A 27,613-nucleotide genomic window follows, 5' to 3' on the forward strand; every position below is an offset into this window, starting at 1 on the left:
AATTTTATTTAGATACAGTCTAGAAAGAGAATACTGATGTGAGCGGTATGTCAGAGGTTTTGTGACCCACAGGTGAACTAAAGGAGAAGGTGACCCACTCTATCTAACCAGGTGACTGGTGAGCATCCAGTCCCTAAAGAAGAAAGACTGGAAGCAGGCCTGTTGGGAAGGGCCCTGTCAGGTTGTATTGGTCACTGCCTTTGCCATTAGAATAGCAGAAAGAGCAACCTGGGTCCACGTTACCCACTGCAAAGGTAAGAACACATACAAGCACCACTGAACCCATGCAGAGTTAGAGAGAAGAACTGCACCAATAGGGTCTGGGGATCACCTCTGTTAACGAAGATCTCCTACCCCGACTTATCATCACTGTAGTGTGTTCTCATGGTGTGAGTATGGGGTGATACCAAGCAGAAAGACTGAGGACAGGAGGGGGTTGGCGGTTTTTGGGAAGGGGGGTAACTTGAGCTGCATCATAGTCTCGGCAATGGTCTTGATATGTCAAGATCCACCACCAATTACGCTATGCCCTTACCATTGTTAAGAAGTAAAAGAGAAGAGAAGCGACCCGACATACTGACCGTCAAGGACGGGAGGCCTACAAAATGGGAGTCAGAGAAGGGCAGACTGTAGGATTCAAAATAAAGGTTAGGGACGTAGCCAACGGGTGGGGTACATATCAATAAGCAAGCAACGTGGGATTATAAAATCCCATTGTATTTATGTTCAGCTCCCTCGGCGGATTGTTCCTGGGCTCAGGTGTTTAGACATACTTGGGGACGGAGAGATGAGACGGACGGACGGGGGGACGGGGGGGACGGGGGGGGGGGCTGGACGTCCAGATGGAGGATAAGAAGGTATAACGACATCCCCACGGAGATGGTAGTAACAATAGTAAAGGTCACTAAAGAGGCCAATTGAACAGGGATTGGGCTAGCAAAGTTGACTTACTCGGCCAACCCACCTAGGTTCACTTTAACTCCTGGCGAATACCAGTGTTACAGACATAGAAATGGCACCCGTAACTTGGGTGATTTTGATGGCTGTAAGGAGATAATTAATGTGACTGATTTAGATAGGGGAGGGGGGAAAAAATGATGAACCTTACCATCCCTCTGACTGATGTGTGGTGGGCATGTAGTAACAAAGGGAGCATTCGACAGACATTACCAGAAGGATGGGTGGGTACTTGTGCCCCAGTATTGTTGGTCTAAACCTGTAAGAATTAGTCATCAAAGACTAGTGACAGGAAGAATAATCAGGAGGAGAAGAAATATAGGTCAGGAAGGAAATAGCCCAATTTGGATAGATGGTATAGGCATCCCCAGGGGTGTTCCAGACGAATACAAAGCTATGAATCAAATATGTGAGTGTTTACCACCACATTTTTCTGGTGGGTGACAATAAACAAGAATGTGGATTGGATAAATTATATCTATTACAACCAACAACGATTTATTAACCAGACTAGAGATGCAGTAAAGGGGATCTCCGAGCAATTATCCGCCATCCCACTCATGACTTAGTAAGAGGTTGGCTCTAGATCAGGCAGAAAGGGCCGGTGTCTATAGAATGATAAGCCATTGTTGCACATTTATCCCTAACAACACCACACTGGATGGGACAGTCACCAGAGCTCTTGCAGAATTAACTGCACTAAGTGAAGAATGAACTGAGAACTCAGAAGTTAGTACATCGTGGATAGGGTGGTTTGATGAAATGTTTGGTAAATGGAAAACCATAGCAGCCACCATCTTAGGGGTGGTCAGTGTTTGTATGGGTATTCTTGTATTATGTGGTTGTTGTCTTGTTCCCTGTGTCCGAGGATTGGTGAGTAAGGCGTTGGTGAAATGCAGTATCTCAACAATGATGAGAGATGGACCGACTCCGGACTCTGACCAGGGGAATGTGAAAAACGATCCTCCAGGCTTGGTGGATGACGAGGATTTTGACCCTGAAAGACCGCCATTGGATGAAATGTTTATTAGTTCTGACGTAATCTCTGAGATTAATCATGCTTGTAAAATACATTTATCCTGAATGTAAAAACATTTAGTCAAAGGGGTGGATTGATAGATTAATTTGTATTTTAAGAATAATGACTAAAGGATTTCACCCCAAATACAGTATAAATGTGTGAACGGTTTTAGAGTTATAATGTAGTGGCAACCCACTAACAGAGGGGGGCGGGACTAAACATTCCAGGGTGAAGGGGACTGAGAAAACGGGTTAAAAAAAGCCTCCTAAAGGTGGGTGGAGCAAAGTGCCTTTGTGTGTCAAGGGGTATAAAGCTGTATGTATGTTTTTTGGCGGCAGAGCTCTTCATGATTAAAAATACAGATCATTCTTGCTGGTTGTGGAACTTGAATCATTTATGATTAAAACCAGAGCCTTACATCCCCTGGTAATGATTCAAGCTTAGGTTGAATTAGAGATAGAAATTCTCATGACAGTTCCTCTCTCCCCTCTCCCCTATCCCTTCTCCCTAAGTTCCTCTCTCCCTAAGTTCCCCTCTCCCCTCTCCCTTCTCCCTAAGATCCTCTCTCCCCTCTCCCTAAGGTCCTCTCTCCCTAAGTTCCCCTCTCCCCTCTCCCTTCTCCCCAAGTTCCTCTCTCCCCTCTCCCTTCTCCCTAAGTTCCCCTCTCCCTCTCCCCTCTCCCTAAGTTTCCCTCTCCCTCTCCCCTCTACCATCTCCCCTCTCCCCTCTCCCCTCTCCCTTCTCCCTAAGTTCCTCTCTCCCTAAGTTCCCCTCTCCCCTCTCCCTAACTTCCTCTCTCCCTAAGTTCCTCTCTCCCCTCTCCCCTATCCCTTCTCCCTAAGTTCCTCTCTCCCTAAGTTCCTCTCTCCCCTCTCCCTAAGTTCCTCTCTCCCTAAGTTCCCCTCTCCCCTCTCCCTTCTCCCTAAGTTCCTCTCTCCATAAGTTCCCCTCTCCCCTCTCCCTTATCCCTAACTTCCTCTCTCCCTAAGTTTCTCTCTCCCCTCTCCCCTATCCCTTCTCCCTAAGTTAATCTCTCCCTAAGTTCCCCTCTCCCCTCTCCCTTCTCCCTAAGTTCCTCTCTCCCCTCTCCCTAAGTTCCTCTCTCCCTAAGTTCCCCTCTCCCCTTTCCCTTCTCCCCAAGTTCCTCTCTCCCCTCTCCCCTCTCTCTAAGTTTCCCTCTCCCTCTCCCCTCTCCCCTCTCCCCTCTCCTCTCTCCTCTCTCCCCTCTCCCCTCTCCCTAAGTTTCCCTCTCCCTCTCTCCTCTCCCCTCTCCCCTCTCCCCTCTCCCCTCTCCCCTCTCCCCTCTCCCCTCTCCCCTCTCCCTCTCCCTCTCCCTCTCCCTCTATTCAATTCAAAGGGGCTTCATTAGCATGGGAAACAAGTTTACATTGCCAAAGCAAGTGAAATAAACAATAAACAAAAGTGAGAAGACACAAAACAACATCAACCAAAAACGATTAGAATGTAACAGAAAATATTGAACTCAAAACGGTTTCAAAAATATAAAAACATTTCAAGTGTTATATTACCAGCTATGTACAGTGTTTTAGCAATGTGCCAATAGTTGTAGTATGAGTAGTAGTGGAAGATAAATAAACAGATATTGGTGGTATTTACAGTGTTGTTTGAGCTCCACTGGTTGCCCTGTTTTCATGGCAACGGGCCACAAATCTTGCTGCTGTGATTGCACACTGTAGTATTTTGCCTAACAGATATGGGAGTTTATCAATGTTTGATTTGTTTTCAAATTATTTGTGGGTCTGTGTGATCTGTGGGAAATATGTATCTCTAATGTGGTCATACGTTTGGCAGAAGGTCTGGAGGTGCAGCTCAGTTTCCACTTCATTTTGTGGGTAGTGGGAACATAGCCTGTCTTCTCTCGAGAGCCAGGTCTGCCTATGGCGGCCTCTCCCAATAGCAAGGCTATGATCACTGAGTCTGTGCATAGTCAAGGATTTTCTTCATTTTGGGTCAGTCACAGTGGACAGGTATTCTGCCAATGTGTACTCTCTGTTAAGGGCCAGATGGCATTCCAATTTGCTCTGTTTTTCGGTTGATTCTTTCCAGTGTATAATGACACTTATGTGTCAAATAGTTATCTTTTTGTTTTCTCATAATTTGGTTGGGTTTAATTGTGTTGCTGTCTTAGGGCTCTGTGAGGTCTGTTTGTGTTTGTGAATAGAGCAACATAACCAGCTGGCTGAGGGGACTCTTCTCTAGGTTCATCTCTCTGTAGGTGAAGGCTTTGTGGTGGAATGTGTGGGCATTGCTTCCTTTTAGGCGGTTGTAGAATTTAACAGCTCTGCATGCATTGTTTGGGGTTTTGTGTTGTACACAAAGTATATGTTTAGCAGAATTCTGTATGTAGAGTCTCAATTGGGTGTTTGTCCTGTTTTGTGAATTCTTGGTTGATGAGTGGACCCCAGACCTCACAACCATAGAGAGCAATTGCTGCTATAACTGATTGTCTATAACTGAAGTCTTTTTAGCCAGATCCTAATTGGGATGTCGAGTTGTATGTTCCTTTTGATGGCGTAGAAGGCCCTTCTTGCCTTATCTGTTAGATCGTTCACCACCTTGTGGAAGGTACCTAGTCTGTCTTGTTGATGTTTAGGCCGAGGTAGGAATAGTTATTTGTGTACTCTAGGGCAAAGGTGTCTAGATAGAATTTGTATTTGTTGTCCTGGTTAAGGGACCTTATTTTTCTCTTTACTGAGATTCACTGTCAGGGCCCAGGTCTCACAGAATCTGTGCAGAAGATCTAGGCGCTGCTGTAGGCCTTGCTTGGTTGGGGACAGAAGCACCAGATCATCTGCAAACAGTAGACATTTGATTTTAGTCCAGAAGGGTGAGTCCGAATGCTGCAGACTGTTCTACTGCCCTTGCCAATTCATTGATATACAGTACACTGAGTGTACAAAACATTTCCACTGACCAGGTGAATCCAGCCTGAAATCTATGATCCTTTATTGATGTCACTTCTTAAATCCTTTTCAATCAGTGTAGATGAAGGGGAGAAGAGAGGCTAAATAATGATTTTTAAGCCTTAAGACAATTGAGACATCAATTGTGTATGTGTGCCATTCAGAGGATAAATGGGCAAGACAAAATATTTAAGTGCCTTTGAACGGGATATGGTAGTAAGTGCCAGGCGCACCGGTTTGAATGTGTCAAGAACTACAACACTGCTGGGTTTTTCATGCTCAACAGTTTCCTGTGTGTATCAAGAATGGTTCAGCCAACTTGACACAACTGTGGGAAGCATTGGAGTCAACATGGGCCAGCATCCTGTGGAATGCTTTCAACTCAATATTAGGAAGGCATTCCTAATGTTTTGTACACTCAGTGTATATGTTGAATAGGGTGGGGCTCAAGCTGCATCCCTGTCTCACCCCACAGCCTTGAGGAAGAAAATCTGTGTTTAACTTAACTCTCTCTCTCTCTCTCTCTCTCTCTCTCTCTCTCTCTCTCTCTCTCTCTCTCTCTCTCTCTCTCTCTCTCTCTCTCTCTCTCTCTCTCTCTCTCTCTCTCTCTCTCTCTATCACCTCCATCTCATTCTCTCTTGTATCTCAGACACAAAAAACATTTGTGTTTTTTTAGCTAAACTTAGCTTGTCTGTAATATTCCTTTAAATATGCAGAATAATACACTTTTTTTGCGATTAGTACATTCCTTTTGGGGGCCAACCAAATGGTCTTGTGGACGAACTTTGGACCCAGATCCCATGCAGTCATTTGGCCAGCTCTGTATTACAGTAATGGAACCACATTCGTTTCTGGGCTTGAGGGAGCTTTCTGTTGAAGTTTAAAAGTAATAACACTCCTCAACATTTTATGTGACATATTTAGATTGGCTTCAAGGTCCTGTCCACATTACATTTACATTTACGTCATTTAGCAGACGCTCTTATCCAGAGCGACTTACAAATTGGTGCATTCACCTTATAGCCAGTGGGATAACCACTTTACAATATGTAATTTTTTTGGGGGTGGGGTAATGGGGGGTAGAAGGATTACTTTATCCTATCCCAGGTATTCCTTAAAGAGGTGGGGTTTCAAGTGTCTCCGGAAGGTGGTGAGTGACTCCGCCGTCCTGGCGTCGTGAGGGAGCTTGTTCCACCATTGGGGTGCCAGAGCAGCGAACAGTTTTGACTGGGCTGAGCGGGAACTGTGCTTCCGCAGAGGTAGGGGGGCCAGCAGGCCAGAGGTGGATGAACGCAATGCCCTCGTTTGGGTGTAGGGACTGATCAGAGCCTGAAGGTACGGAGGTGCCGTTCCCCTCACTGCTCCGTAGGCAAGCACCATGGTCTTGAAGCAGATGCGAGCTTCAACTGGAAGCCAGTGGAGTGTGCGGAGGAGCGGGGTGACGTGAGAGAACTTGGGAAGGTTGAACACCAGACGGGCTGTGGCATTCTGGATGAGTTGTAGGGGTTTAATGGCACAGGCAGGGAGCCCAGCCAACAGCGAGTTGCAGTAATCCAGACGGGAGATGACAAGTGCCTGGATTAGGACCTGTGCCGCTTCCTGTGTAAGGCAGGGTCGTACTCTCCGAATGTTGTAGAGCATGAACCTACAGGATCGGGTCACCGCCTTGATGTTAGCGGAGAATGACAGGGTGTTGTCCAGGGTCACGCCAAGGCTTTTTGCACTCTGGGAGGAGGACACAACGGAGTTGTCAACCGTGATGGCGAGATCATGGAACGGGCAGTCCTTCCCCGGGAGGAAGAGCAGCTCCGTCTTGCCGAGGTTCAGCTTGAGGTGGTGATCCGTCATCAGCACTGATATGTCTGCCAGACATGCAGAGATGCGATTCGCCACCTGGTTATCAGAAGGGGGAAAGGAGAAGATTAGTTGTGTGTCGTCTACGTAGCAATGATAGGAGAGGCCATGTGAGGATATGACAGAGCCAAGTGACTTGGTGTATAGCGAGAATAGGAGAGGGCCTAGAACTGAGCCCTGGGGGACACCAGTGGTGAGAGCACGTGGTGCGGAGACAGATTCTCGCCACGCCACTTGGTAGGAGCGACCTGTCAGGTAGGACGCAATCCAAGAGTGAGCCGTGCCGGAGATGCCCAACTCGGAGAGGGTGGAGAGGAGGATCTGATGGTTCACAGTATCAAAGGCAGCAGACAGGTCTAGAAGGACAAGAGCAGAGGAGAGAGAGTTAGCTTTAGCAGTGCGGAGAGCCTCCGTGACACAGAGAAGAGCAGTCTCAGTTGAATGACCAGTCTTGAAACCTGACTGGTTTGGATCAAGAAGGTCATTCTGAGAGAGATAGCAAGAGAGTTGGCTAAAGACGGCACGCTCAAGAGTTTTGGAGAGAAAAGAAAGAAGGGATACTGGTCTGTAGTTGTTGACATCGGAGGGATCGAGTTTAGGTTTTTTGAGAAGGGGTGCAACTCTCGCTCTCTTGAAGACAGAAGGGACATAGCCAGCGGTCAAGGATGAGTTGATGAGCGAGGTGAGGTAAGGGAGAAGGTCTCTGGAAATGGTCTGGAGAAGAGAGGAGGGGATAGGGTCAAGCGGGCAGGTTGTTGGGCGGCCGGCCATCACAAGTCGCAAGATTTCATCTGGAGAGAGAGGGGAGAAAGAAGTCAAAGCATAGGTTAGGGCAGTGTGAGCAGGACCAGCAGTGTCATTTGACTTAACAAACGAGGATCGGATGTCGTCAACCTTCTTTTCAAAATGGTTGACGAAGTCATCCACAGAGAGGGAGGACGGGGACGGGGACGGGGGGGGGGACGGGGGGGGGGGGGGGGGGTTCAGCAGGGAGGAGAAGGTGGCAAAGAGCTTCCTAGGGTTAGAGGCAGATTCTTGGAATTTAGAGTGGTAGATAGTGGCTTTAGCAGCAGAAGCAGAGGAATAAAATGTAGAGAGGAGGGAGTGAAAAGATGCCAGGTCCGCAGGGAGTCTAGTTTTCCTCCATTTCCGCTCGGCTGCCCATAGCCCTGTTCTGTGAGCTCACAATGAGTTGTCAAGCCACGGAGCAGGAGGGGAGGACCGAGCCGGCCGGGAGGATAGGGGACATAGAGAGTCAAAGGATGCAGAAAGGGAGGAGAGGAGGGTTGAGGTGGCAGAATCAGGAGATTGGAGGGAGAAGGTTTGAGCAGAGGGAAGAGTTGATAGGATGGAAGAGGAGAGAGTAGCGGGAGAGAGAGAGCGAAGGTTGCGACGGCGCATTACCATCTGAGTAGGGGCAGAGTGAGTAGTGTTGGAGGAGAGCGAGAGAGAAAAGGATACAAAGTAGTGGTCGGAGACATGGAGGGGAGTTGCAGTGAGATTAGTAGAAGAACAGCATCTAGTAAAGATGAGGTCAAGCGTATTGCCTGCCTTGTGAGTAGGGGGGGACGGTGAGAGGGTGAGGTCAAAAGAGGAGAGGAGTGGAAAGAAGGAGGCAGAGAGAAATGCGTCAAAGGTAGACGTAGGGAGGTTAAAGTCACCCAGAACTGTGAGGGGTGAGCCATCCTCAGGAAAGGAACTTATCAAGGCGTCAAGCTCATTGATGAACTCTCCAAGGGAGAGCTTGAATGGGCTAGTGACTGTGACAGCATGGAATTCAAATGAGGAGATAGACAGATGGGTCAGGGGAAAAATAGAGAATGTCCACTTGGGAGAGATGAGGATTCCTGTGCCACCACCTCGCTGACCAGATGCTCTCGGGGTATGCGAGAACACATGGTCAGACGAGGAGAGAGCAGTAGGAGTAGCAGTGCTTTCAGTGGTAATCCATGTTTCCGTCAGCGCCAAGAAGTCGAGGGACTGGAGGGTAGCATAGGCCGAGATGAACTTAGCCTTGTTGGCCGCAGTTCCAGAGGCTGCCGGAGACCTGGAACTCCACGTGGGTCGTAATATCTCTGTCTTTTTCCTTCTCTCCCTCCACATGTCATATGACAGGCTGTCTGCCTCCGGAAAATAACATATTGTCATTGGGCAAAAATTTTACTTACACATTTTTTTTTCTTTCTTTCAGGTACATGCTGAAGAAATTTCTGGCAACAATGGATATGTTGAACTGTTCTTCTGTGCCAAGAAACTGGATGATAAGGTAAGGGATTATGGGCCTTCTCTTGATGGAAATGCCAATATAGATCATGGGTGAATTTGTGTTTGCTGGCTGTTGAACCTCTCTCCTGTGAATGTGATTTCAAGATTGTATCTATCTCTTTTTGACATAATCAGTAATTAATCAGACAAGAAAGATTTAAACAATGATGATATAGATTTTCTACACTTATAAATGCAACATTTATTTAGATCCATATGCTTCACACTGTATTTACTGGAGGCATATGACATAAAGGCATACAACATACATTTCAGCATTTGTTCTATTAAGTCTGAATTGAACTTGGCTTTCTGTAAATGCTGGTTCCCCGTTGAGACAAGCATTGTGAGAATGGTGTGTCATGGACTCTTGACAGAGAGCCAGAGGAATATGAGGGTGAGATCAGTGTGAGGTTTGCTTAGTTCAGTGTGTTTGTTTGTGTGTTTGTGTGTGTGTGCTTTCGTGCGTGCGTGTGTGTAAGGGGTGTTACTGCGTGGTTCTCTGTTTGCAAACAGCCCCTCCACACAAAGCATCCCACAATGCACCACTGGCCCTGAAGCTCTGCAGGTGTCTGTTCTTCCTACAACAGCAACAAGCCGTACCCGAGCGCCTCTGCGCTTATCCTCCCACTCTCTCTCTCTCTCTCTCTCTCTCTCTCTCTCTCACTCTCTCCCAAATCTCTCTCTCTCTCTCTCTCTCTCGCAAATCTCTCTCTCTCTCTCTCTCTCTTTCTCTCGCAAATCTCTCTCCTTGTCTCTCAGCTAATATCTCTGTATTTTTCCTTCTCTCCCTCCTTTTCTCTGCATATCTCTCAGGGTCTTCCTCCCTCTCACTTTGTCTGCCTCAGGCTAAAACATACTCTGAGTGATTATCTGCAATATATGGAAACAAAACACATATACACACACACACACACACACACACACACACACACACACACACACACACACACACACACACACACACACACACACACACACACATATATATATATATATATATATGTATATGTATATGTATATATGTATATGTATATGTCTTTTGTTTTCTACCATTCCATTTTTGTCTGCCATTTATGAATTTACGCATTTCAAGTAGCCTGGCTATGAAAGGCTGCCTTGCAATATCCAAAGGACATGATCGACCTGTCCTTTTCAACTCTAAATTCCTGCGCCCTCACACAAGATGAGGAAATCAATCCAACATGGGGCTCTCTGTGCAAAGACGGCACAGACAGCGGTAGTTTTTCAATAAATGTATTGACGGAGAAAAGCTATGGACAATGCATGGTGAGCTCAGAAAGAGGGAGTTTGTTGTCGGTAGAGCATTTAGGAGGGTTACGAAAGATATTTGGCACCAGATTTTGGGAGCTGGAGCACTGAGGCACCTACAGTAGAGCTGGCACACCCACACAAGGCTCAAGGCAGAAGGTTCATATCTCAGTCAACAAGACTGGAATAACTCTCTGACATCAATGATTATAGCAGAAATCTTCTTCCTGCCTCTCTATGCTATCAGAATGCTACCAAGCAAAGGGTGCAATTGGCCTCGGACTCCACGCAGTGTTGGAGAAAGTTAACAGGGAGTGGAGGTAAAGTTCTGCTTAGTGTGTATTCATCAGAGCAGAGCCCAGACTCGTTTGTAATGCATTTATTAGAATTAGCAATTTACAGTCCTTTTGATTGGCTGATTGGACCTAACCCAATAGAAAAAGGGTAATGATGAGCAATTCCATGTGGAAATAAAAACTATTTCTAATTGCACTGTTTGTGATTTAGACACAAATAATATTGCTAATCGAATCTTCAGTGTACATTGGAGGCAGGGAAACTCATCAGTGGTGGTATGGTGTGGTTTAAAACATTCTCTTTCCTTGTCTTATTGACATGATTACATTTGAGATGCCCGAGCCTGTCAGCAAACTAATTTAACTCTACACTCTTAGAAAAAGGGTTCCAAAAAGGTTATTCGGCTGTCCCCATAGGAGAACCCTTTTTGTGATCCAGGTAAAAGCACTTTCTGGTTCCTGGTAGAACCATTTGGGGTTTCATGTATAACCCTCTGTGTAAAGGGTTCTACATGGAACCCAAAACGGTTCTACTTGGAACCAAAAGGATTCTACCTGGAATCAAAAAGGGTTATTCAAAGGGTTCTCCTATTGGGAAAGCTGAAGCACCATTTTAGGGGGGGGGGGGGGGGGGGGGTCAGAGAGGGGGAGATGGAAAGTGGGAGAGAGAGAGGGGGGAGAAACAGAGAGGGAGGGAGAGAGAGTGGAAGGTAGAGAAAGAGAGAGATGTGGGGGGATGGCCACATGCTCAGGCAGATTAATTGCCAGGCTACTATCTTTGTATGGAATCTGTCCGTTCCAATGACTTTGAGGATCCCATTACACTGAGAGATATGACTCTAATAGACTATGCACATGATCTATACCACACAGGCTATAAATACTGCCTGCTTCACAATGGCGATCAGCTGTGCTAAGGCACTTTAATATTGTAGTTGATTTACCAGCACAATGGTTGATGGCTCAGACAAAGTACCTTTTCAAAGTTTTGCATTTAAACATCTTGTATGTTTAACCTTTTGTTTTCAAAGTACTTGAGAAGTGAGATTCGTAGAAATGATATATTTATTGTAGTTGCAAAGAGTTACTGTGACAACCACAGTATGTCCAACATGGATCAGGCAATGATATAATACTGAAATGCTGCCTGAAACGCTATCCAAGGTACTGAACAAACTGTTGGAGGACATTATGGAACTTAGAACATTATTAAACTCAGTAGACCGTGCTGGTCAAAGGTATAGGTAACTTAATTAATGGTGCTGATTATATACGTGGTGAGAGCTGTTATTGCTGGACAGGGATTAAATGTTGACAGACAAATGCACTTGCAATGCACGTCAGTCCACAGGGACGCACGCCGCTGGCAAAGGTTGCCGTGACAACGAGATGAGGGAGCTACCTCCCTTGCTTTCCTCCCTGGCTGTCCCTGTGGAGATGTATCAGGCTAATGTGCCCCCCTCTCACTCTCTCTCACACACTCTCTCTCCCTTCCTTCCTTCCTTCCTTTCTCTAACACTCTCTCACACACAGACACTACACAATGTACAGAAATACTGAAGAATCAATTGACCCAAATAAGCTGTAGATGCTCTCAGCCTTGACTTGAGACTCAGTCAAATGACTCTTTCACGCCTTTTTCCTGATTTGATTTGTCACGGCAGTGAACAATGCACCACATGCGCAGGCAGGGGACAAGCTGTGTCAAATGTAGCACCAGGAGGACCAAGCTGACATGATGGCATCTGTGTACGTGTGATTTCAGGGACCTGTTTGTTGTTTGATTGTTTGAGATAAATGAATTTCTCAACCAGGATTAGTGTTTTATGTTTGACTGGTTTGTATATTTGGCAGGATCTCTTCAGTAAGTCAGACCCCTTTTTGGAAATATATCGAATCAACGATGATGGGACGGAACAGCTCGTTCACAGAACTGAGGTAATAGACACATTCATTCCTCCTCTCTGTATCTACCTCTCCTTCTCCATGTGTGGTGAAAGTTACTCATGTCTAATGTGCTCTTGCTGTTGCAGGTGATCAAAAACAACCTGAACCCAGTGTGGGAGCCCTTTAAAGTGTCTCTCATCTCTCTGTGTAGCTGTGATGAGGACAGGAAGCTCAAGGTAAGAAACACAGGAAGTCATAGTGTGATGGTTTTACATTGCTGCTGTGGTATTGATGAATGAATGAACGAACTGGTGAATGAACTAACTTACTGGTGAATGAACAGTAAATATTAGAGGGTTCTGTCTGTCACTGTCTGGTTGTGTCACAGTGTCTAGTTTGGGATTACGACTCCAGGGGAAAACACGACTTCATCGGAGAGTTTTATGCCACCTTCCGAGAAATGCAGAAAATTGGCGGTGGAAGCAAGGTCAGTCGAAAGGAGAGAGAGTGCTGTCAGTCACTGTTGAATGTTTGATGTGTGTCACTGATGTGCCACTTAGTGCATTCGGAAAGTATTTAGACCCCTTGACTTTTTGCACATTGTTACGTTACAGCCTTATTCTAAAATGGATTAAATATGTTATTCTCATCAATCTACCCAAATACCCCATAATGACAAAGCGAAAACAGGTTTTTAGAAATGTTGGCAAAGGTGCATCCTGTTTCCATTGATCATCCTTGAGATGTTTCTACAACTTGATTGGAGTCCACCTGTGGTAAATTCAATTGATTGGACATGATTTGGAAAAGCACACACCTGTCTATATAAGGTCCCACAGTTGACAGTGCATGTCAGAGCAAAAACCAAGCCATGAGGTCGAAGGAATTGTCCGTAGAGCTCCGAGATAGGATTGTGTTGAGGCACAGATCTGGGGAACGGTACCAAAAAATTTCTGCAGCATTGAAGGTCCCCAAGAACACAGTGGCCTCCATCATTCTTAAATGGAAGAAGTTTGGAAGCACCAAGACTCTTCCTAGAGCTGGCCGCCCGGCCAAACTGAGCAATAGGGGGAGAAGGGCCTTGGTCAGTCTGACAGAGCTCCATAGTTTCTCTGTGGAGATGGGAGAACCTTCCAGAAGGACAACCATCTCTGCAGCACTCCACCAATCAGGCCTTTATGGTAGATTGGCCAGATGGAAGCCACTCCTCAGTAAAAGGCACATGACAGCCCGCTTGGAGTTGGCCATAAGGCACCTAAAGGATTCTCAGACCATGAGAAACAAGATTCTCTGGTCTGATGAAACCAAGATTGAACTCCTTGGCCTGAATGCCAAGCGTCACGTCTGGAGGAAACCTGGCACCTTCCCTACAGTGAAGCATGGTGGTGGTAGCATCATGCTGTGGCGATGTTTTTCAGTGGCAGGGACTGGGAGACTAGTCAGGATCGAGGGAAAGATGAACGGAGCAAAGTACAGAGAGATCCTTGATGAAAACCTGCTCCAGAGCGCTCAGGACCTCAGACTGGGGCGAAGGTTCACCTTCCAACAGGACAACGACCCTAAGCACACAGCCAAGAAAACGCAGGAGTGACTTCGGGACAAGTCTCTGAATGTCCTTGAGTGGCCCAGCCAGAGCCCGGACTTGAACCCGATCGAACATCTCTGGAGAGACCTGACAGAGCTTGAGAGGATCTGCAGAGAATAATGGGAGAAACTCCCCAAATACAGGTGTGCCAAGCCTGTAGCGTCATACCCAAGAAGACTCAAGGCCAAACGTGCTTCAACAAAGTACTGAGTAAAGGGTCTGAATACTTATGTAAATGTAATATTTCCGTTTCTTTCATAACTCATAACTATGTTTCTGTATGATCTGTCTACCTCTTGTATTGAAGGTCACATGGGATTGCATGAATCCAAAGTACAAACTGAAGAAGAAGAACTACAAAAACTCTGGGGTGGTCATCCTCAGTGATCTCAAGGTTAGAGCCAACCGTTTCAGCTCCTGCTCAGCAACTCTCCACTATCTAATACATAGAGAATCATCCCCATCTCTGTGCTATTCTGTTGTACTCTCTCACAACATGTACACATAGTGCTAATTCGTAATTAATTTGTACTGCTCATTTTAGAAATGTGTTCATACTCAGTTTACTGTCCACCCCCGCTACCCAATTCTGTAAATGACTACATCTGTGGATGGCTGTCACCATTCTTTCCCCCTATGTTTTTAGTTCACAGGTCTTTTAAAAATGAAACGTTTTTTATTGGTATAGCTGTTTTTGTGTCTCTTGGGCCTACTGTTTAGGCAGTTTATCATTTAGATTATTTTATTTGGATTCATTAGTTTACTGGGGCCCAGCTCATTTGATTGCCGCTGTCTCAGTTTGAATCCCCTGTCGCCACCACTGGGTGTGTGATCTCTAACGGGCATGGAGATCACACACTGCACATCACAGAGCTGCTGCCTTCAGACTAAATTAAATCATCACCATTATCCATTTTCATGCTTACTACATAATGTTTGTTTAACAGAAATTGCTACTGAGTAGTGGTTTAATAACAGTTTTAAAATACATGTTCTTTTGTAAATGGAACAGCCATTGGTTAAAACTGGAATCCATCTAAAAACATTGAGTACTCCACCAAGTCCGAACCCCCACCCTCTGGGGTTTAGTTTAAAAGCTTCCTCTCTGTTCTGCAGCTTCACAGAGTGTATTCCTTCCTGGACTACATCATGGGAGGATGCCAAATCCACTTTACAGTAAGTTGAGCAGCCAATGCGTGCACTAGCATGTCATCATCACTTAGCAGCGTGGTACAATGCTATGCTAATCTTCAAAGGTGTACGATCCACTGACTGCCTACACATTCAGTACATATTAATGGTTGCTTACCTTCGTTAAGGTGTTGGAATAGACAATAGGCCTAGTATTTTAACCTGCCTGTGAAATTTAAATCAGTGTTCCATTTCCAGGCTACGTGCTGTGATCAAGGCCAGTGTTTTGATTAAATGCTACATTCTCTAAGTGTGAAACATTACATTCTGCATTTTTTAACTAATGAAACATTACCCTGCTGACTGGCATTTTCCGGTGTACCCGGATACTTTTCTCACTGGAGGATAGCTCCTTAGAAGGATAACTGAGGCAATAATTCGTATTAATTTAGGGGAACTGCTATGTTAGGAGCACTGCTTCATTGTTGCATAGACATCCTTTGGTATCACTTACCACAGATATAGAACACTATAGAAGTCCTTTGATAATGCACTAATGATTTAAAAAAAAATACCTGCAGAATATTTGTATGATCATTTCCCTTGTTGAGAAGTTCTGCAGTTCTCCCTGTGCTCGTATCTTTAGCACTGCTGACGTCAAAGAAGTGAAATATATATGTCCTTTGCCACTCCTTCTTACATGCCCTCAATGTATCCTGCACATATGTTGGTCGTATAAATTGCTCTGAGAACATCTGTTCAATGACTGGACATTAAAATGGAAATTTAACAGACGGCTTCAGCAATGTTCATTTACATATCTTAGATATTTATGTTTTCACCATATATTATACAGATTCATTTGCGTAAGCAGTTATACAATTATGCTTGAGGACATGATAGCGATGATGTTACAGTATTTAAGACTTTATGAGGCTGCTCCCGGGTTGCAAAGTCAAGTCACTCAATGACGCAGGCTCCAGACACTTACACAATGGAAGTCAGGTAGGGCGGCAGGTAGCTTAGTGGGTAAGAGCGTTGTGCCAGTAACCGAAAGGTCGCTGGTTCTAATCCCCGAGCCGACTAGGTGAAAAATCTGTCGATGTGCCCTTGAGCAAGGCACTTAACCCTAATTGCTCCTGTAAGTCGCTCTGGATAAGAGCGTCTGCTAAATGACAAAAAATAAATAAATAAAAATAATAATAAAATAAGTCAGTTGACATGTCATAATCTTCCTCTATAGAAACACAAGTTTGACAGAGAACTGTACAGAATAGCCTGCTTCAACACAACCTGCATTGACAGGTAGACCCTAGGTCTAGTGTTTATGGTGTTTGGTTTTACTTTGCAATGTTTAGTGTCTTCTATGAATCTGTCATTGCTCTAGGTGGCCATTGACTTCACGGCCTCCAACGGAGACCCTCGGAACAGCTGCTCCCTACACTACATCAACCCGTACCAGCCCAACGAGTATCTGAAGGCTTTGATAGCAGTGGGGGAGATCTGTCAGGATTATGACAGGTTAGTCAGCACCACGGCTCTCTGCCCAGCCTTAGCCGGATCTCTATCCTGTGGGGCTGCTCTCTGTATGTCTACCAATGGGAAATTGAACTTTTTACATTTGGTAGATGTCTCATAATGTACCGAGCCAGTGGCTCTACTCCAAGCCATGAGGATGTAATGGAAATCGTGGAATAGAATTCTGAGGATTCTTTCTACTACTCACTGAAGCATGAGTTGGAAAATGAATGATAGAGTTGAACAATTATTACAATGATAAGGCCTTGATTCAATCAGATCGAGTGATAACTCACCTTGTTTTGGCGGTGTTGAGGGTGTAACTGCGGTATCAGCTGGCAAATCAGTGTGTGGCTGTTCTTGTGTGTTAAAAATCACTCCCTTCCTATTATCCCTACCGCGTTAGAAGTTCAAAACGGCGATAGAAAGGGTGCATGTTTTCATGTTAATTTGGATTGGGATAGGCTATCAGTCTAATGGGGGTGTAGACAATATAACATCACGCATTCGAGTGTCTGAACTTGTAACGCGGCTGCATGGGATTTGTCAGATATAAAGTCGGGTGTGGTTTTGCTGCATCCAATGGCAGTGTCCGAGATAAGGTAACAGGAGCCGCTTGTGGATTTGACAGCTCTAATGCAGTTCCACCTCTGACACCGCCAAAACAACCGCTATGCGGATGTCGGCTAGCATGGATCTGATAGAATCTAACCCTAAGTCAGCCACTTGATGTCATACATTTCCTCCATGAAATCTAAGACTTCTGCCAGATAATACGAAACTGCAAAAAAATTTAAAAACATCCCATAAAATAGAAACAGTAATTTTCACGCATTAATTAAATTAAGGTCCATCTGCAATTCTCATGCCCACTGCCAACACTTTCATTAAATCCCTATAGTTCCACCTTACTAGGAGGAGCAAACAAATTGCTTTACACAGACATTAGCAATGCATGAGGAGGCCCTGGGGAAATCTCAGATGAAGTTGCTTGGAGGCAGAATCAGTGTTTGAGATGAGGCTGGTCTGCTTAGATTTACTGCTGCCGCTGCTTTCTGCTGCTGTTGTTGGAATGGACACAGAGCGAGATGGTTCCAAGTGCAGTAGACAGCAGGTTTTGTTCCACCCGTGGCAGCGGATGCAGCATGTCCTCTGTCCTGTGGTGCTCACTGCACCCTGTGATATCCTATTCTGTCTCTGAGCCTGGCAAAGACTGCCTGTGCCTGACGGTGCGGCCAAATCCCCCTCCATGGCTGGCAGGGGATCATTAACCCGATCCAGAGGAGAGGACACCCAACCTAGCGCAGTGTCACAGCAGCATGGGCAGAGGCAGGGAGGGACAGTAGCAGGATGGGCAGAGGCAGGGGTAGGGAGGGACAGAGGAAAGTGCAGAGGAGAGGCAACAGCAGAGCCATGGGCAGCAGTGGAGAGAAGGCAGAAGAAGGATGCACAGGGCTCTCAAGGGTTTGGGGAGATAATGGTTTCAATGGCTGGGGAGAGTTGGAGCGACAGGCTGTATATTATAATTTGTGTGTGTGTCACATTACTTTCTGTATATAGTATTTGTTAAGGATATGTAATTGACTGGTATTATATTATAGTTACATTCCTCATTTCTAAATCACTAATTCAATATTTATTATCGGAGGCAGTCTTGTCAGACACTGGTTAATTAGTAACTAATTATTTTGAATTTGGTCTATTTTTGAGGAAAGATCATCTTGTCTGTCGGCACAGAGCCAAATGAGGATTTACACTGTGAATCATGCCAGTGTTGGCTCCTCCTGTTGAATGTGTGGAGAACGCTGGCTGCCTAATTAAAGAATACAAGAGATAACTCTAGAACAGCAGAAGACGTGTTGGAGAGACACAAACTCTAGCTACCTGGAAAAGAGATGTGTAGGTAGCTAACTCAGTTTGGTGTTGTGTGTCACGTACATGCCTTTAGGTGTTGCGCCTACGTTCAGGCTGTTATTCAGGTGCACAACGTGGGCTTGCAGGCCTCTTGTGGTGAATATCAGGTGATGTGTGATCACATTTACAGAGTAGGAGCTGGATTAGGAGCCGGGCACCTTTTGCTCTGAGAGGGAAGTGGCTGCGTTCTCCTACTGAGAGGGGAACGGGGCTCAGTGAAGACCCCCGCCTGCAAGATCCGCTCTCACATCATGTCACGTGGAAGTGAAAAAGAGGTGCCACCGTGGAGCCCACACGTTGGTGCCATCCTCATTAACAGGCCTGGGAACAGCATCACATCTGGCTCTCCCACTCTCCTTATTGGTGTCACGTTGAAATATGGCTGTCTACCGGGTTGGCAGTCCTCCAGAGCATGGCAGTCTGAAACATAATTAGTTCTCTACTTGGGACTTATCACTTAGTATACACATGTACTGCTTAAGAAAACACTTTAGGAAACTAGACACGGAGGTAGACCACTACGCCACACACACTGAACCAACATGTAGGTTGGGGCGGCAGGTAACTTAGTGGTTATGAGCGTTGTGCCAGTAACCGAAAGGTCGCTGGTTCTAATCCCCAAGCCGACTAGGTGGAAAATCTGTCAATGTGCCCTTGAGCAAGGCACTTAACCCTAATTGCTCCCGTAAGTCGCTCTGGATAAGAGCGTCTGCTAAATGACTAAAAATTTAAAATGTCAATGTTGTGATGTTTAATCCAGGCTCAATTGGAAAAGGCATGAGAATCCTAAAACGTTGAGCACAATCAAAGAGAATATATATGTAACTTCACAGAAAGGCCACTTCCCAGAGAATGTCTACTTTATCTGAGGAAACCATAGACAGACTTGAAAGCCAGTTTCTTTCACTCTCTGTCTGTGCTCGGTACCTGTGGCACCTCTACATTTTCTCAAACACCAGGTTCTATTCCCACAAAGTATTAAAAGCACTCACTGATAGAACAGAGAACCGCCAAGCATCAGAACTAAGTATTAGTAGCTCCAGTGGAAGCATTTGTACAGCCTCTTCTCTTGATACTTCAGGAGCTTTGGAACATATTGACAGCATTTGCGTCAGAGGAGAAAAGTAAGATAAATCGCTGAGGCAACTTTGAGAAGTTGTTTCAGGTCGATCTCGCTGTTATGTTAAAATTATACGTCTGATGTATTGTAATGAGCTTTCTGTTTTGACAAAACACCACGGACTAGATAGAACAGAAAGATACGAGACAAATAAACAACAAGCACCAACAGCAATATGTAAAAGATAGCTATTCAAGGCAGAGATATCAGACATCAGTGGTTGAGTGGTTTGAATTGTATTAGAGAACTTGAAACTGGCTTCTCCGTATGTTGAAGGCCCATTTCTCATTCGCCCATTGTGATGGATCTTCCTTGCATTACAGACAATAATTAACAAACCTGACCCTGCATGCAGTTTATTCACTCATTTGTCATTCATTGCTGTCAGAGAAAATGTGTTTTCGGTGCGTTGTATTGCAGCCGATTTTGTTCTCATACACCTCCGTTGCTCCTGCAGGTTATTCCTGTCCTTTCTCCTGTATAGCGCTGTCCTGTGGGATTCATTAAAAGCAGGATTAGCCATTTACAGCATCTCTGTAAATCTCCCCATGCAGGGTGGTGGTAGTGTCGTAGAAATATTTGACAAAAAAATAGTCAACTCAAAAATATCTCTCAAGAGACTGGAGCTTGTGAATCCAGAAATTAGACTTTATTATTGCGTAACAAAGCCGAGCCACTCTTTGGCTTAGAGATCTCTTATATACACACACAAATGCACAGTCATGTATACATAGCTTACAAAGCTACTCCCCTTAAGATCACTGATTAACATCTTTAACTGCCACGCCACTATTATCTTTGAAAGTCCAATAACACATGTTGTTTACTCCAAAAGGCCATGGGCGCTTTTGCCTCTTTCCCTTATCTCATATTATTGGTGGCATGGCTCAGACACTTTTTAAAAATAAAATACATACATTCATCAAAGCATGTTTACACATTGTATTGACTATATTCCTTATTTAGACATGCATCTGGACTTATAAAATGTCAATCATGTTTACTATATTTTATCTTTGACATTTCCCAACATTTTCCTTAACGATACATAAAATATTACCATAGTAGAGAGGAGGTCCACTTTCCCCTCTTTCTTCAGCTGACGATGAAGGAGTTGAGGATTAAGGAGATTAAGGACCAAAGTCTTAATGGAGGGAACAAAAAGAGAGCATTTCTATAACTCAACTGGGGGCAGAGAGAGAGAAATCACGTCTGCTGCTTTCCTTAATTGATCCAAGCTTTTCTACCAGCTCTCTTTTCCATGGGTTGATAGAGAGATGGGGCCTTGAGTTTCTGTGCCTGGAGCATCTTCCTCTAATCTGTGATAATGGACAGAACGGAGTCTGTGTCTGTGTGTGTGTGTGTGTGTGTGTGTGTGTGTGTGTTTGTGCGTGCCCTCGTGCGTTACTAGGCCTGCTAGAGCAATGCACTATGGTTTTGGGGATGACATTCCAAATGTGTTGTACTGGACATCCACAGAGCCAAATTTGAATTGAAAAAATAAATACCATTTTGATTAGCTTGCGTGTTAGACACTCCCCCGTCAGTCTTTATATAGAAAATAAGGAGCAGCTATAAGCAAACTGTGAATATCGGGGATGGCAGCAGCCTTTGCGCAGTTGGAAAGCAGTTGCCTTGGTTGTGCGCACAGCTTCTCTCTTTCTCATGGCTGAGATGTTTCTGCTCATCTATAGGTGCCATGCTAGAGAGCGGCATCCTGAGAGAGTTTACCATCTCCTGAGACAGAGGAAGCCCAATTGAAGATTACTATGTTTAGCAAAGAGTTGATCATTCTTAATTCCCAAGGGTGGAGGATGAGACCAGAAGGGTTTTATTATCTGTTTTTCCATTACTTTGCCTTTAATGTGCTGGAGAAAGTATCTATCAGCCAGCGATGGGCAATTAAAGTTTAGAGTAAAGGGAAAGCTTTAGTTGTCTCTAATGAGGGCTTACAGCCAAATCTTCAATTGAATGCTTATTACTTCCTGCTTTAGTGTTCCCAGCCCATGTCATCACTCTCTCCCCTTCCTGCTGCAGTAAATACATTAAAACAGCTCCTTTCAAATGTTGATAACTGAAGCCAAGATGATATTATGGAGATGTTCATTCAGATTGTCACGGTGCTCGAGAATTCACTTTTTTTCTGCATGAAAGAAATGCCCTGATAGCAGAGACAAAATCATGTATTTAGGCACAAGTACTAATGTGATGGAAAAGAAGCTAACACAGCCCAGCACACATGTTCACAGTGCCATGGATTGGAGAGTGATAGATACACATATTTCCTGTCAGAGAGAGAGCTGTAACTCACTAATCATTCCATATCACATTTTAATCCTGTTTTCTTTCAAACCCCTCTTTTTGCCATTGCACTATGAGGACTCGTGTTTTGTTTCATGTCCCGGCTCGCATACTGCTCAGTGAGCCCCACAACTCACTGTGTCATCAGATGTACTGTATGTCTAGTGGTATTTCCCAGCAGGCATTGCTTCTGTCCTACTGTGTCTTACACTCTCATTCTCCCCCACTGTTCATGCTTTCATTCCTCTAGTGCTGTGCTCTACTGCCCTCCTGACAAAGAGTAATGCATTCAATATGGCAGAGCATATTAAACTACATCAGCTCATCATATTAAAATGATTCCGATAATGATGTGGAGAATACAGCAATTGCGACAGCACAATTACCACTTAGTGCCGGAGAGTAACAGAATCTCACCCCATAGATGCAAACTGACAGCTGGCACATAGAAGCAATTCTTAAATTGTCATTTAATGAGTGTCCTAACTGGTTGAATTGTAAGCAAGTCTTAAAAGGAGGGATTTGCAGTGTAGTTTTTCCTGTGTGGAAGAGATAAATTACAATAATGTTCTCGACAAGTATCGACAAGTATCTTCCATTTGATCAGTGACAGTGTATTCTCCATTGTAACAGCAACAACAGTTTTATTGTATGATTGATTTACTCTACTTTACATTTTAGTGACAAAAGATTTTCCGCCTTGGGATTTGGTGCCAGAATTCCACCCAATTATGAGGTGAGTGTTATCTTGTTTGGTTGTTATAATCTTTTCCCCCACTGCTTATTTTCCCTCCATCCTCCCTCTTGGTATTTGCCCATGCCCTGAGTCTATATATTGAACGGGCTGATTGCCCTATTTCCTGACACCATTTGTCACTCTGTCAAAATCTCACATTTCAAATTCATAATTGAGTTTATTTTTATTCATCAGCCCCTTCTCTGGAAATGCCAACCTGTCCACGAGAAAATAACATGTTCTGAGGAAGTTAGAATAATGACAAGCAGGCAGTGTGGAGCAAGGTTCCTTGGTGTTGATGGCCACTTGTCAGAAGGTTTCAGGAGCGAGAGAGGGGCGTTTATTTAAGCAGATTTGGCCTGGAGAACAGAGACCCGGCTGTTGTTTTAACTAGCACCCTGGGGAGAGGGTTTGAAGTGACACACGCACACATCGCTTTCAGACACACAGACTGCTTCCAGAGATGGAGAGTCACATTACAGGCACACTAGAAGTACTGGCAGGTCAACAGACAGAGAAAAGATAAAAGAAGGCTATCAGGATCTGCTTCTGTTCTGTTCTGTGCATTGGTTTATAAATAGTCTTGACTACTGTACGTTCTGTAATTATGGCTTAATGACATCTGTCTTGTCAAAGGTACACACATTGGACAGAAAATACTGTTGTTTTGATAGGATAGAAAAATGCCACGTCTGAACTATTTCTGTACCCCAGTCCGCTAAAATTCTACAAAACCAAATCAGTAAATTCAACATTGTTGCAGTCACTTACAATAGACCAAGAGCCCAAAGCTGTTGTATTTACCCAAAATAGTAAAATATGTCAAAAGGCTGTGTGTCTGTGGCTTTGTATAATAAGATAACTAGACCACTTCGTATCAGGAACAGGTTCATTCTCATACTCAAAGTAAGCTTTATGTGGACTTGTCATATACTTTCATTTATTCCAGCGCTACTCCAGACTTTCAAAAGATCGTAAAATGTGGACTGAAATAAATGTGTCCTTGTATATCGAATGAGGCATAGGGATTTTGTGTCTACACTAATATTCCAGTACAACAATGTCTGACCTCGTTTTTTTCCCCCAACAAACAGGTGTCCCATGACTTTGCCATCAATTTCAACCCAGAGGACGATGAATGTGAAGGTAAGAGAGATGAAGCCTCCTCTGGGTACCTTATACTTCTGAACCTCTCAGCAGCTCTGCCCGACCCTCCATCAATCTCTACCGCTGACATTTTACAATGAAAAACTAGCATACTGGATAGCATGTGGAGCCTGAGAGTGCTTTTCCCGCTCTCAGAATCCATCTTTAATGGACACAGAGCCCTACAAATTCACATTTCCAGTAATACTTTGAGCCCTAGTTATTTTTGCTCCAGCCCACCTGTCTCCCTCCCTCCCTCCCTCGGTCCCTCAATGTGCTACTTCAAGGTGTGTACCCACAGTAGAACGTGTGTGTGCGTGTGTGATCAGAGATCCAGGGGGTGGTGGAGGCCTACCAGAACTGCCTGCCTAAGATCCAGCTGTACGGCCCCACCAACGTCTCTCCCATAATCAGCAGGATAGCCAAGCTGTCAGCAGGAGAGGAGACCATCAAAGATGCCTCAGTAAGTGTCCTTTACTGCTGTAATGGAGCGATGTACAGTACAGGCCTGCATTATATGGATTAAAACAAAATCTCCATAACTCTGATATCCCACCCATTGAGCCTCCCTGGATGAGCTGTCCCAGGCTCAGCTCAGCTTTTACACAATTAATACCAGTCAGCCAAGACAGACCATGTAGGTGTATAATTGAGTGTAGAAATGAAAAACATGATAGTGATGTCATTCACTATTAAATGTGTTTGTCTAATTAAGTGATAATGCCCAAGAAGCCGGTGTTTGGAGGATATTGGCACGGTGTTGTTAGTCTCGGGCCAGCAAACCGTGCCAATATATCCTCCAAACACCGTATTTGAGGGAATTATCACTTTTATACAATGGGTTACCAACAAATTCAAATAATGATTGACATATTTCCATTAAAAGTTATTTTGATTAATTTATTCATACTATTTTGTCCTTCCACAAGATATAGTCCCGGCACAAATCTAGGATTGCTACCCAAGCCGGCTGGTTCGGTTGCCAGAGACACAACCCAGTCGTTAAGTCTTTTTATTCTATATCTATGGACGTTCGTTCTAAATGTTCCGTTGTCATGCTGGCTGGCAACGTTCTTATCCCCTTATTGCTAGCTAGCCAACTTGGGCTAACACAGTCATATCAAACAGTGCAGCCAGAATAACAGAAAAGTAGCTACATTTGTGTTTGTTTAAGCTCTTTTCTAGTGACATTGAGCTAATGATGAGCGATTTTGCCTGGCATAGAACATTTGCTCTCTCACCAGGACACTGTTTGGAGGAGCTAGCCAACGGCACAGCTAACACAATTACTTCAAACTGAAGCTCGAAAGACAGCAAACTAGCTGCATTTCGTTTCGTTTGACCTGTTTTTCTATGGATATTTCTTTGTATATATCCATCAAAATGATGCTGGCTGAGAAAAGCTGCCTGCTAGTCTGTCTCGTCCTGACTCCCAAGTCCCAACACGTTGATTACTATCAGACAGCTGGAGATCAAATTTCAATATTGAAACAATGTTGCAAATATCAGAGAGACAGACAGCAAGGTTTATACAAATCTCTGCTGTTGAAAACCAAATACTAGTCTAAAAGAAAGGGGAGATAATGTCTAGATGCTTTTTTACAGTGGAGATCAAGTTTATAAATTGCCTGCTTGGGCTGATGAGACAGTGGATTGCGCAGTGAGATGGAACAGTAAATAGGCATTTCATAGCCTTAGCCGGTGGTAACTTGTGGAATAGACACTGGCTGGAACTCGGTTTTAACCAATCAGCATCCAGGATTAGACTCACCCATTGTAAAAATCTGTAATAATTTCTTGAGGTTCTGCATAAGAACCTTTAAAATCTCTCAATTAAATGCGGTAAGGTTTGAGTTAACAAGAATGCCCAAGGCCATTAATATCAATGTGTTCCTACATTAGTTTGCCCTCTGGCTATTCCCATTACATTTTAAACACTTTTCCATTACTCTGGCCATTTCTTCTGCTTCGTCCTTGTACTGATCTTCATTTATTATTCAATCATCCCTTCTTCTTCTGATCAATAAATGAGACCAAAGGATCAATGCAAAGAGAATTCAGGACGAGTTAAAACTGCAGCCGGGGCACTTTCATCACTAGGGACTCATGGGACATCTGAGAGCAGAATACATAGGAATACACTCATAGACCTCATATGTAAAATCCACTGATTCAGACTTTTGCAAATGTAGGATATCTGTAGATGTTGAGGATTTTCTAATTCATATTGATATCCTGCAGGGAGAGAGAGAGGTGTTGATGAGACTAGAGATTAATACAGGATGAAGTTTCTCAGTGTTTCTCAGTGGGAGCAGTCAGATTTCAGAGGATAACGTGTTACACACAGACAAGCCAAGGGCACTGAAGTGTGTGGTGACAAAAGGTTAACACGCAACCGCAACCCTCTCCTCTTTCCTCTCTCCTCCAGCGTTACCACATCCTGCTGATCCTCACGGACGGCGTGGTGACAGACATGGCGGACACACGCGAGGCCATCGTACGCGCCTCCTACCAGCCCCTGTCCATCATCATCGTTGGCGTGGGCAATGCAGACTTCACAGACATGCAGATCCTGGATGGGGATGACGGGGTGCTGCGCTCGCCCAAAGGAGAGCCCGTCCTCAGGGACATTGTGCAGTTTGTGCCCTTCAGAGACTTCAAAACGGTCAGTATTCCCCTCCTTCCCTTCCTCTTTCTATACCTCCATCGCTCCAACTCTCCTTCCCTACCTCCCTCTACACTCTGCTATGCCGCAGTCATATTCCAACCAAGCCAAAAGAACAGAGAGGTGTGGGTCTCCAAGGTCTCAGAAACTGAAGTACTTTTTATAATAGCGATGCTGGTGGCCATTAAGTCTCCCAGTGTGACCTCCAAAGCCCCTTCAGTAATAGCATTACCCTCCAATGGGGCTTTGAAGACAAGCTGACAGCCAGGCAGCCTCTCATCTGCTGGCTTCAGAAATGCCTCCTAAGAAAAAAATAATTGTCACCAGCAAAGAAAATCCATTAATTTAGAAAGGTTACGATGAAAAATGCAAAAATTCCTCCAAAAGCTTGATGCGATTTGTCTGTGTGCTCCCCAAAGCCCTCTTTCCTTTTGACCGCTGCCCAAACAATGGAAAACACAAATCACTCGTTCCATTCTTCCTTTGTTAGATTAAAAAACAATTTGCCTGGAGTTTCATTGGATTTGGGTGCCACTGAAAATGATTGCTTTAACCCTTTGGGTCTTGTGTCAGAACTGTCCAGACTACAGCTGTGTTCTGTTTTTGACAGGCCTCGCCCGCTGCCTTGGCCAAATGTGTCCTGGCGGAGGTGCCCAACCAGGTGGTGGAGTACTACAGTCACAAGGCCATCTGCCCCATGCCGCCTGTCCCATCATGTGACTCTCCCACCTCCCTTGCCAACACCCCTACAGAATGACTGCCAGCAGTGGGGACCACGGCCTGACCACATCTCAGTCCAGCAGAGAGAGAGAGAGGGTGCAGATTGCTGCTCTGGACCAACAACCATGGTCATTGATATTTGTGTTATCATTCCTTTTTCATTCATACATCGTTTACACACAGACTGAAACCTTTGGATTGTTTTCTCTCTCCGTTCGGATCATGTCCCTCTGCCTGGCTGTGCATGCATCTGCCTGTTCAGCATGATGCTGGAGCCTTCGTCCTCTTCCTCCTGTTTTGG

The 27,613-nt window shown here is 44.7% G+C and overlaps 1 protein-coding gene across 1 annotated transcript in view; it reads left to right on the forward strand.

Annotated features, from left to right (window-relative positions):
* The window catches only part of LOC311127210 (copine-7-like), a gene marked incomplete at both ends in the record, with an annotated part of 54,484 nt that extends 27,135 nt beyond the window's left edge, over positions 1-27,349 (forward strand). Inside the window, 12 exons of the mRNA XM_084159005.1 lie at positions 8,948-9,022; positions 12,444-12,527; positions 12,623-12,712; positions 12,865-12,963; positions 14,369-14,455; positions 15,178-15,237; positions 16,580-16,713; positions 22,727-22,781; positions 23,876-23,927; positions 24,257-24,390; positions 26,356-26,592; positions 27,203-27,349. Coding sequence (XP_084015131.1) covers positions 8,948-9,022; positions 12,444-12,527; positions 12,623-12,712; positions 12,865-12,963; positions 14,369-14,455; positions 15,178-15,237; positions 16,580-16,713; positions 22,727-22,781; positions 23,876-23,927; positions 24,257-24,390; positions 26,356-26,592; positions 27,203-27,349 — 1,254 coding nt within the window. The remainder of the gene's footprint in view (positions 1-8,947; positions 9,023-12,443; positions 12,528-12,622; positions 12,713-12,864; positions 12,964-14,368; positions 14,456-15,177; positions 15,238-16,579; positions 16,714-22,726; positions 22,782-23,875; positions 23,928-24,256; positions 24,391-26,355; positions 26,593-27,202) is intronic.
* Positions 27,350-27,613: the final 264 nt, after the last annotated feature.

This window comes from Coregonus lavaretus (genome assembly GCF_964263955.1).
Source record: "Coregonus lavaretus genome assembly, chromosome: 4".
Taxonomy (NCBI): Eukaryota; Metazoa; Chordata; class Actinopteri; order Salmoniformes; family Salmonidae; genus Coregonus; species Coregonus lavaretus.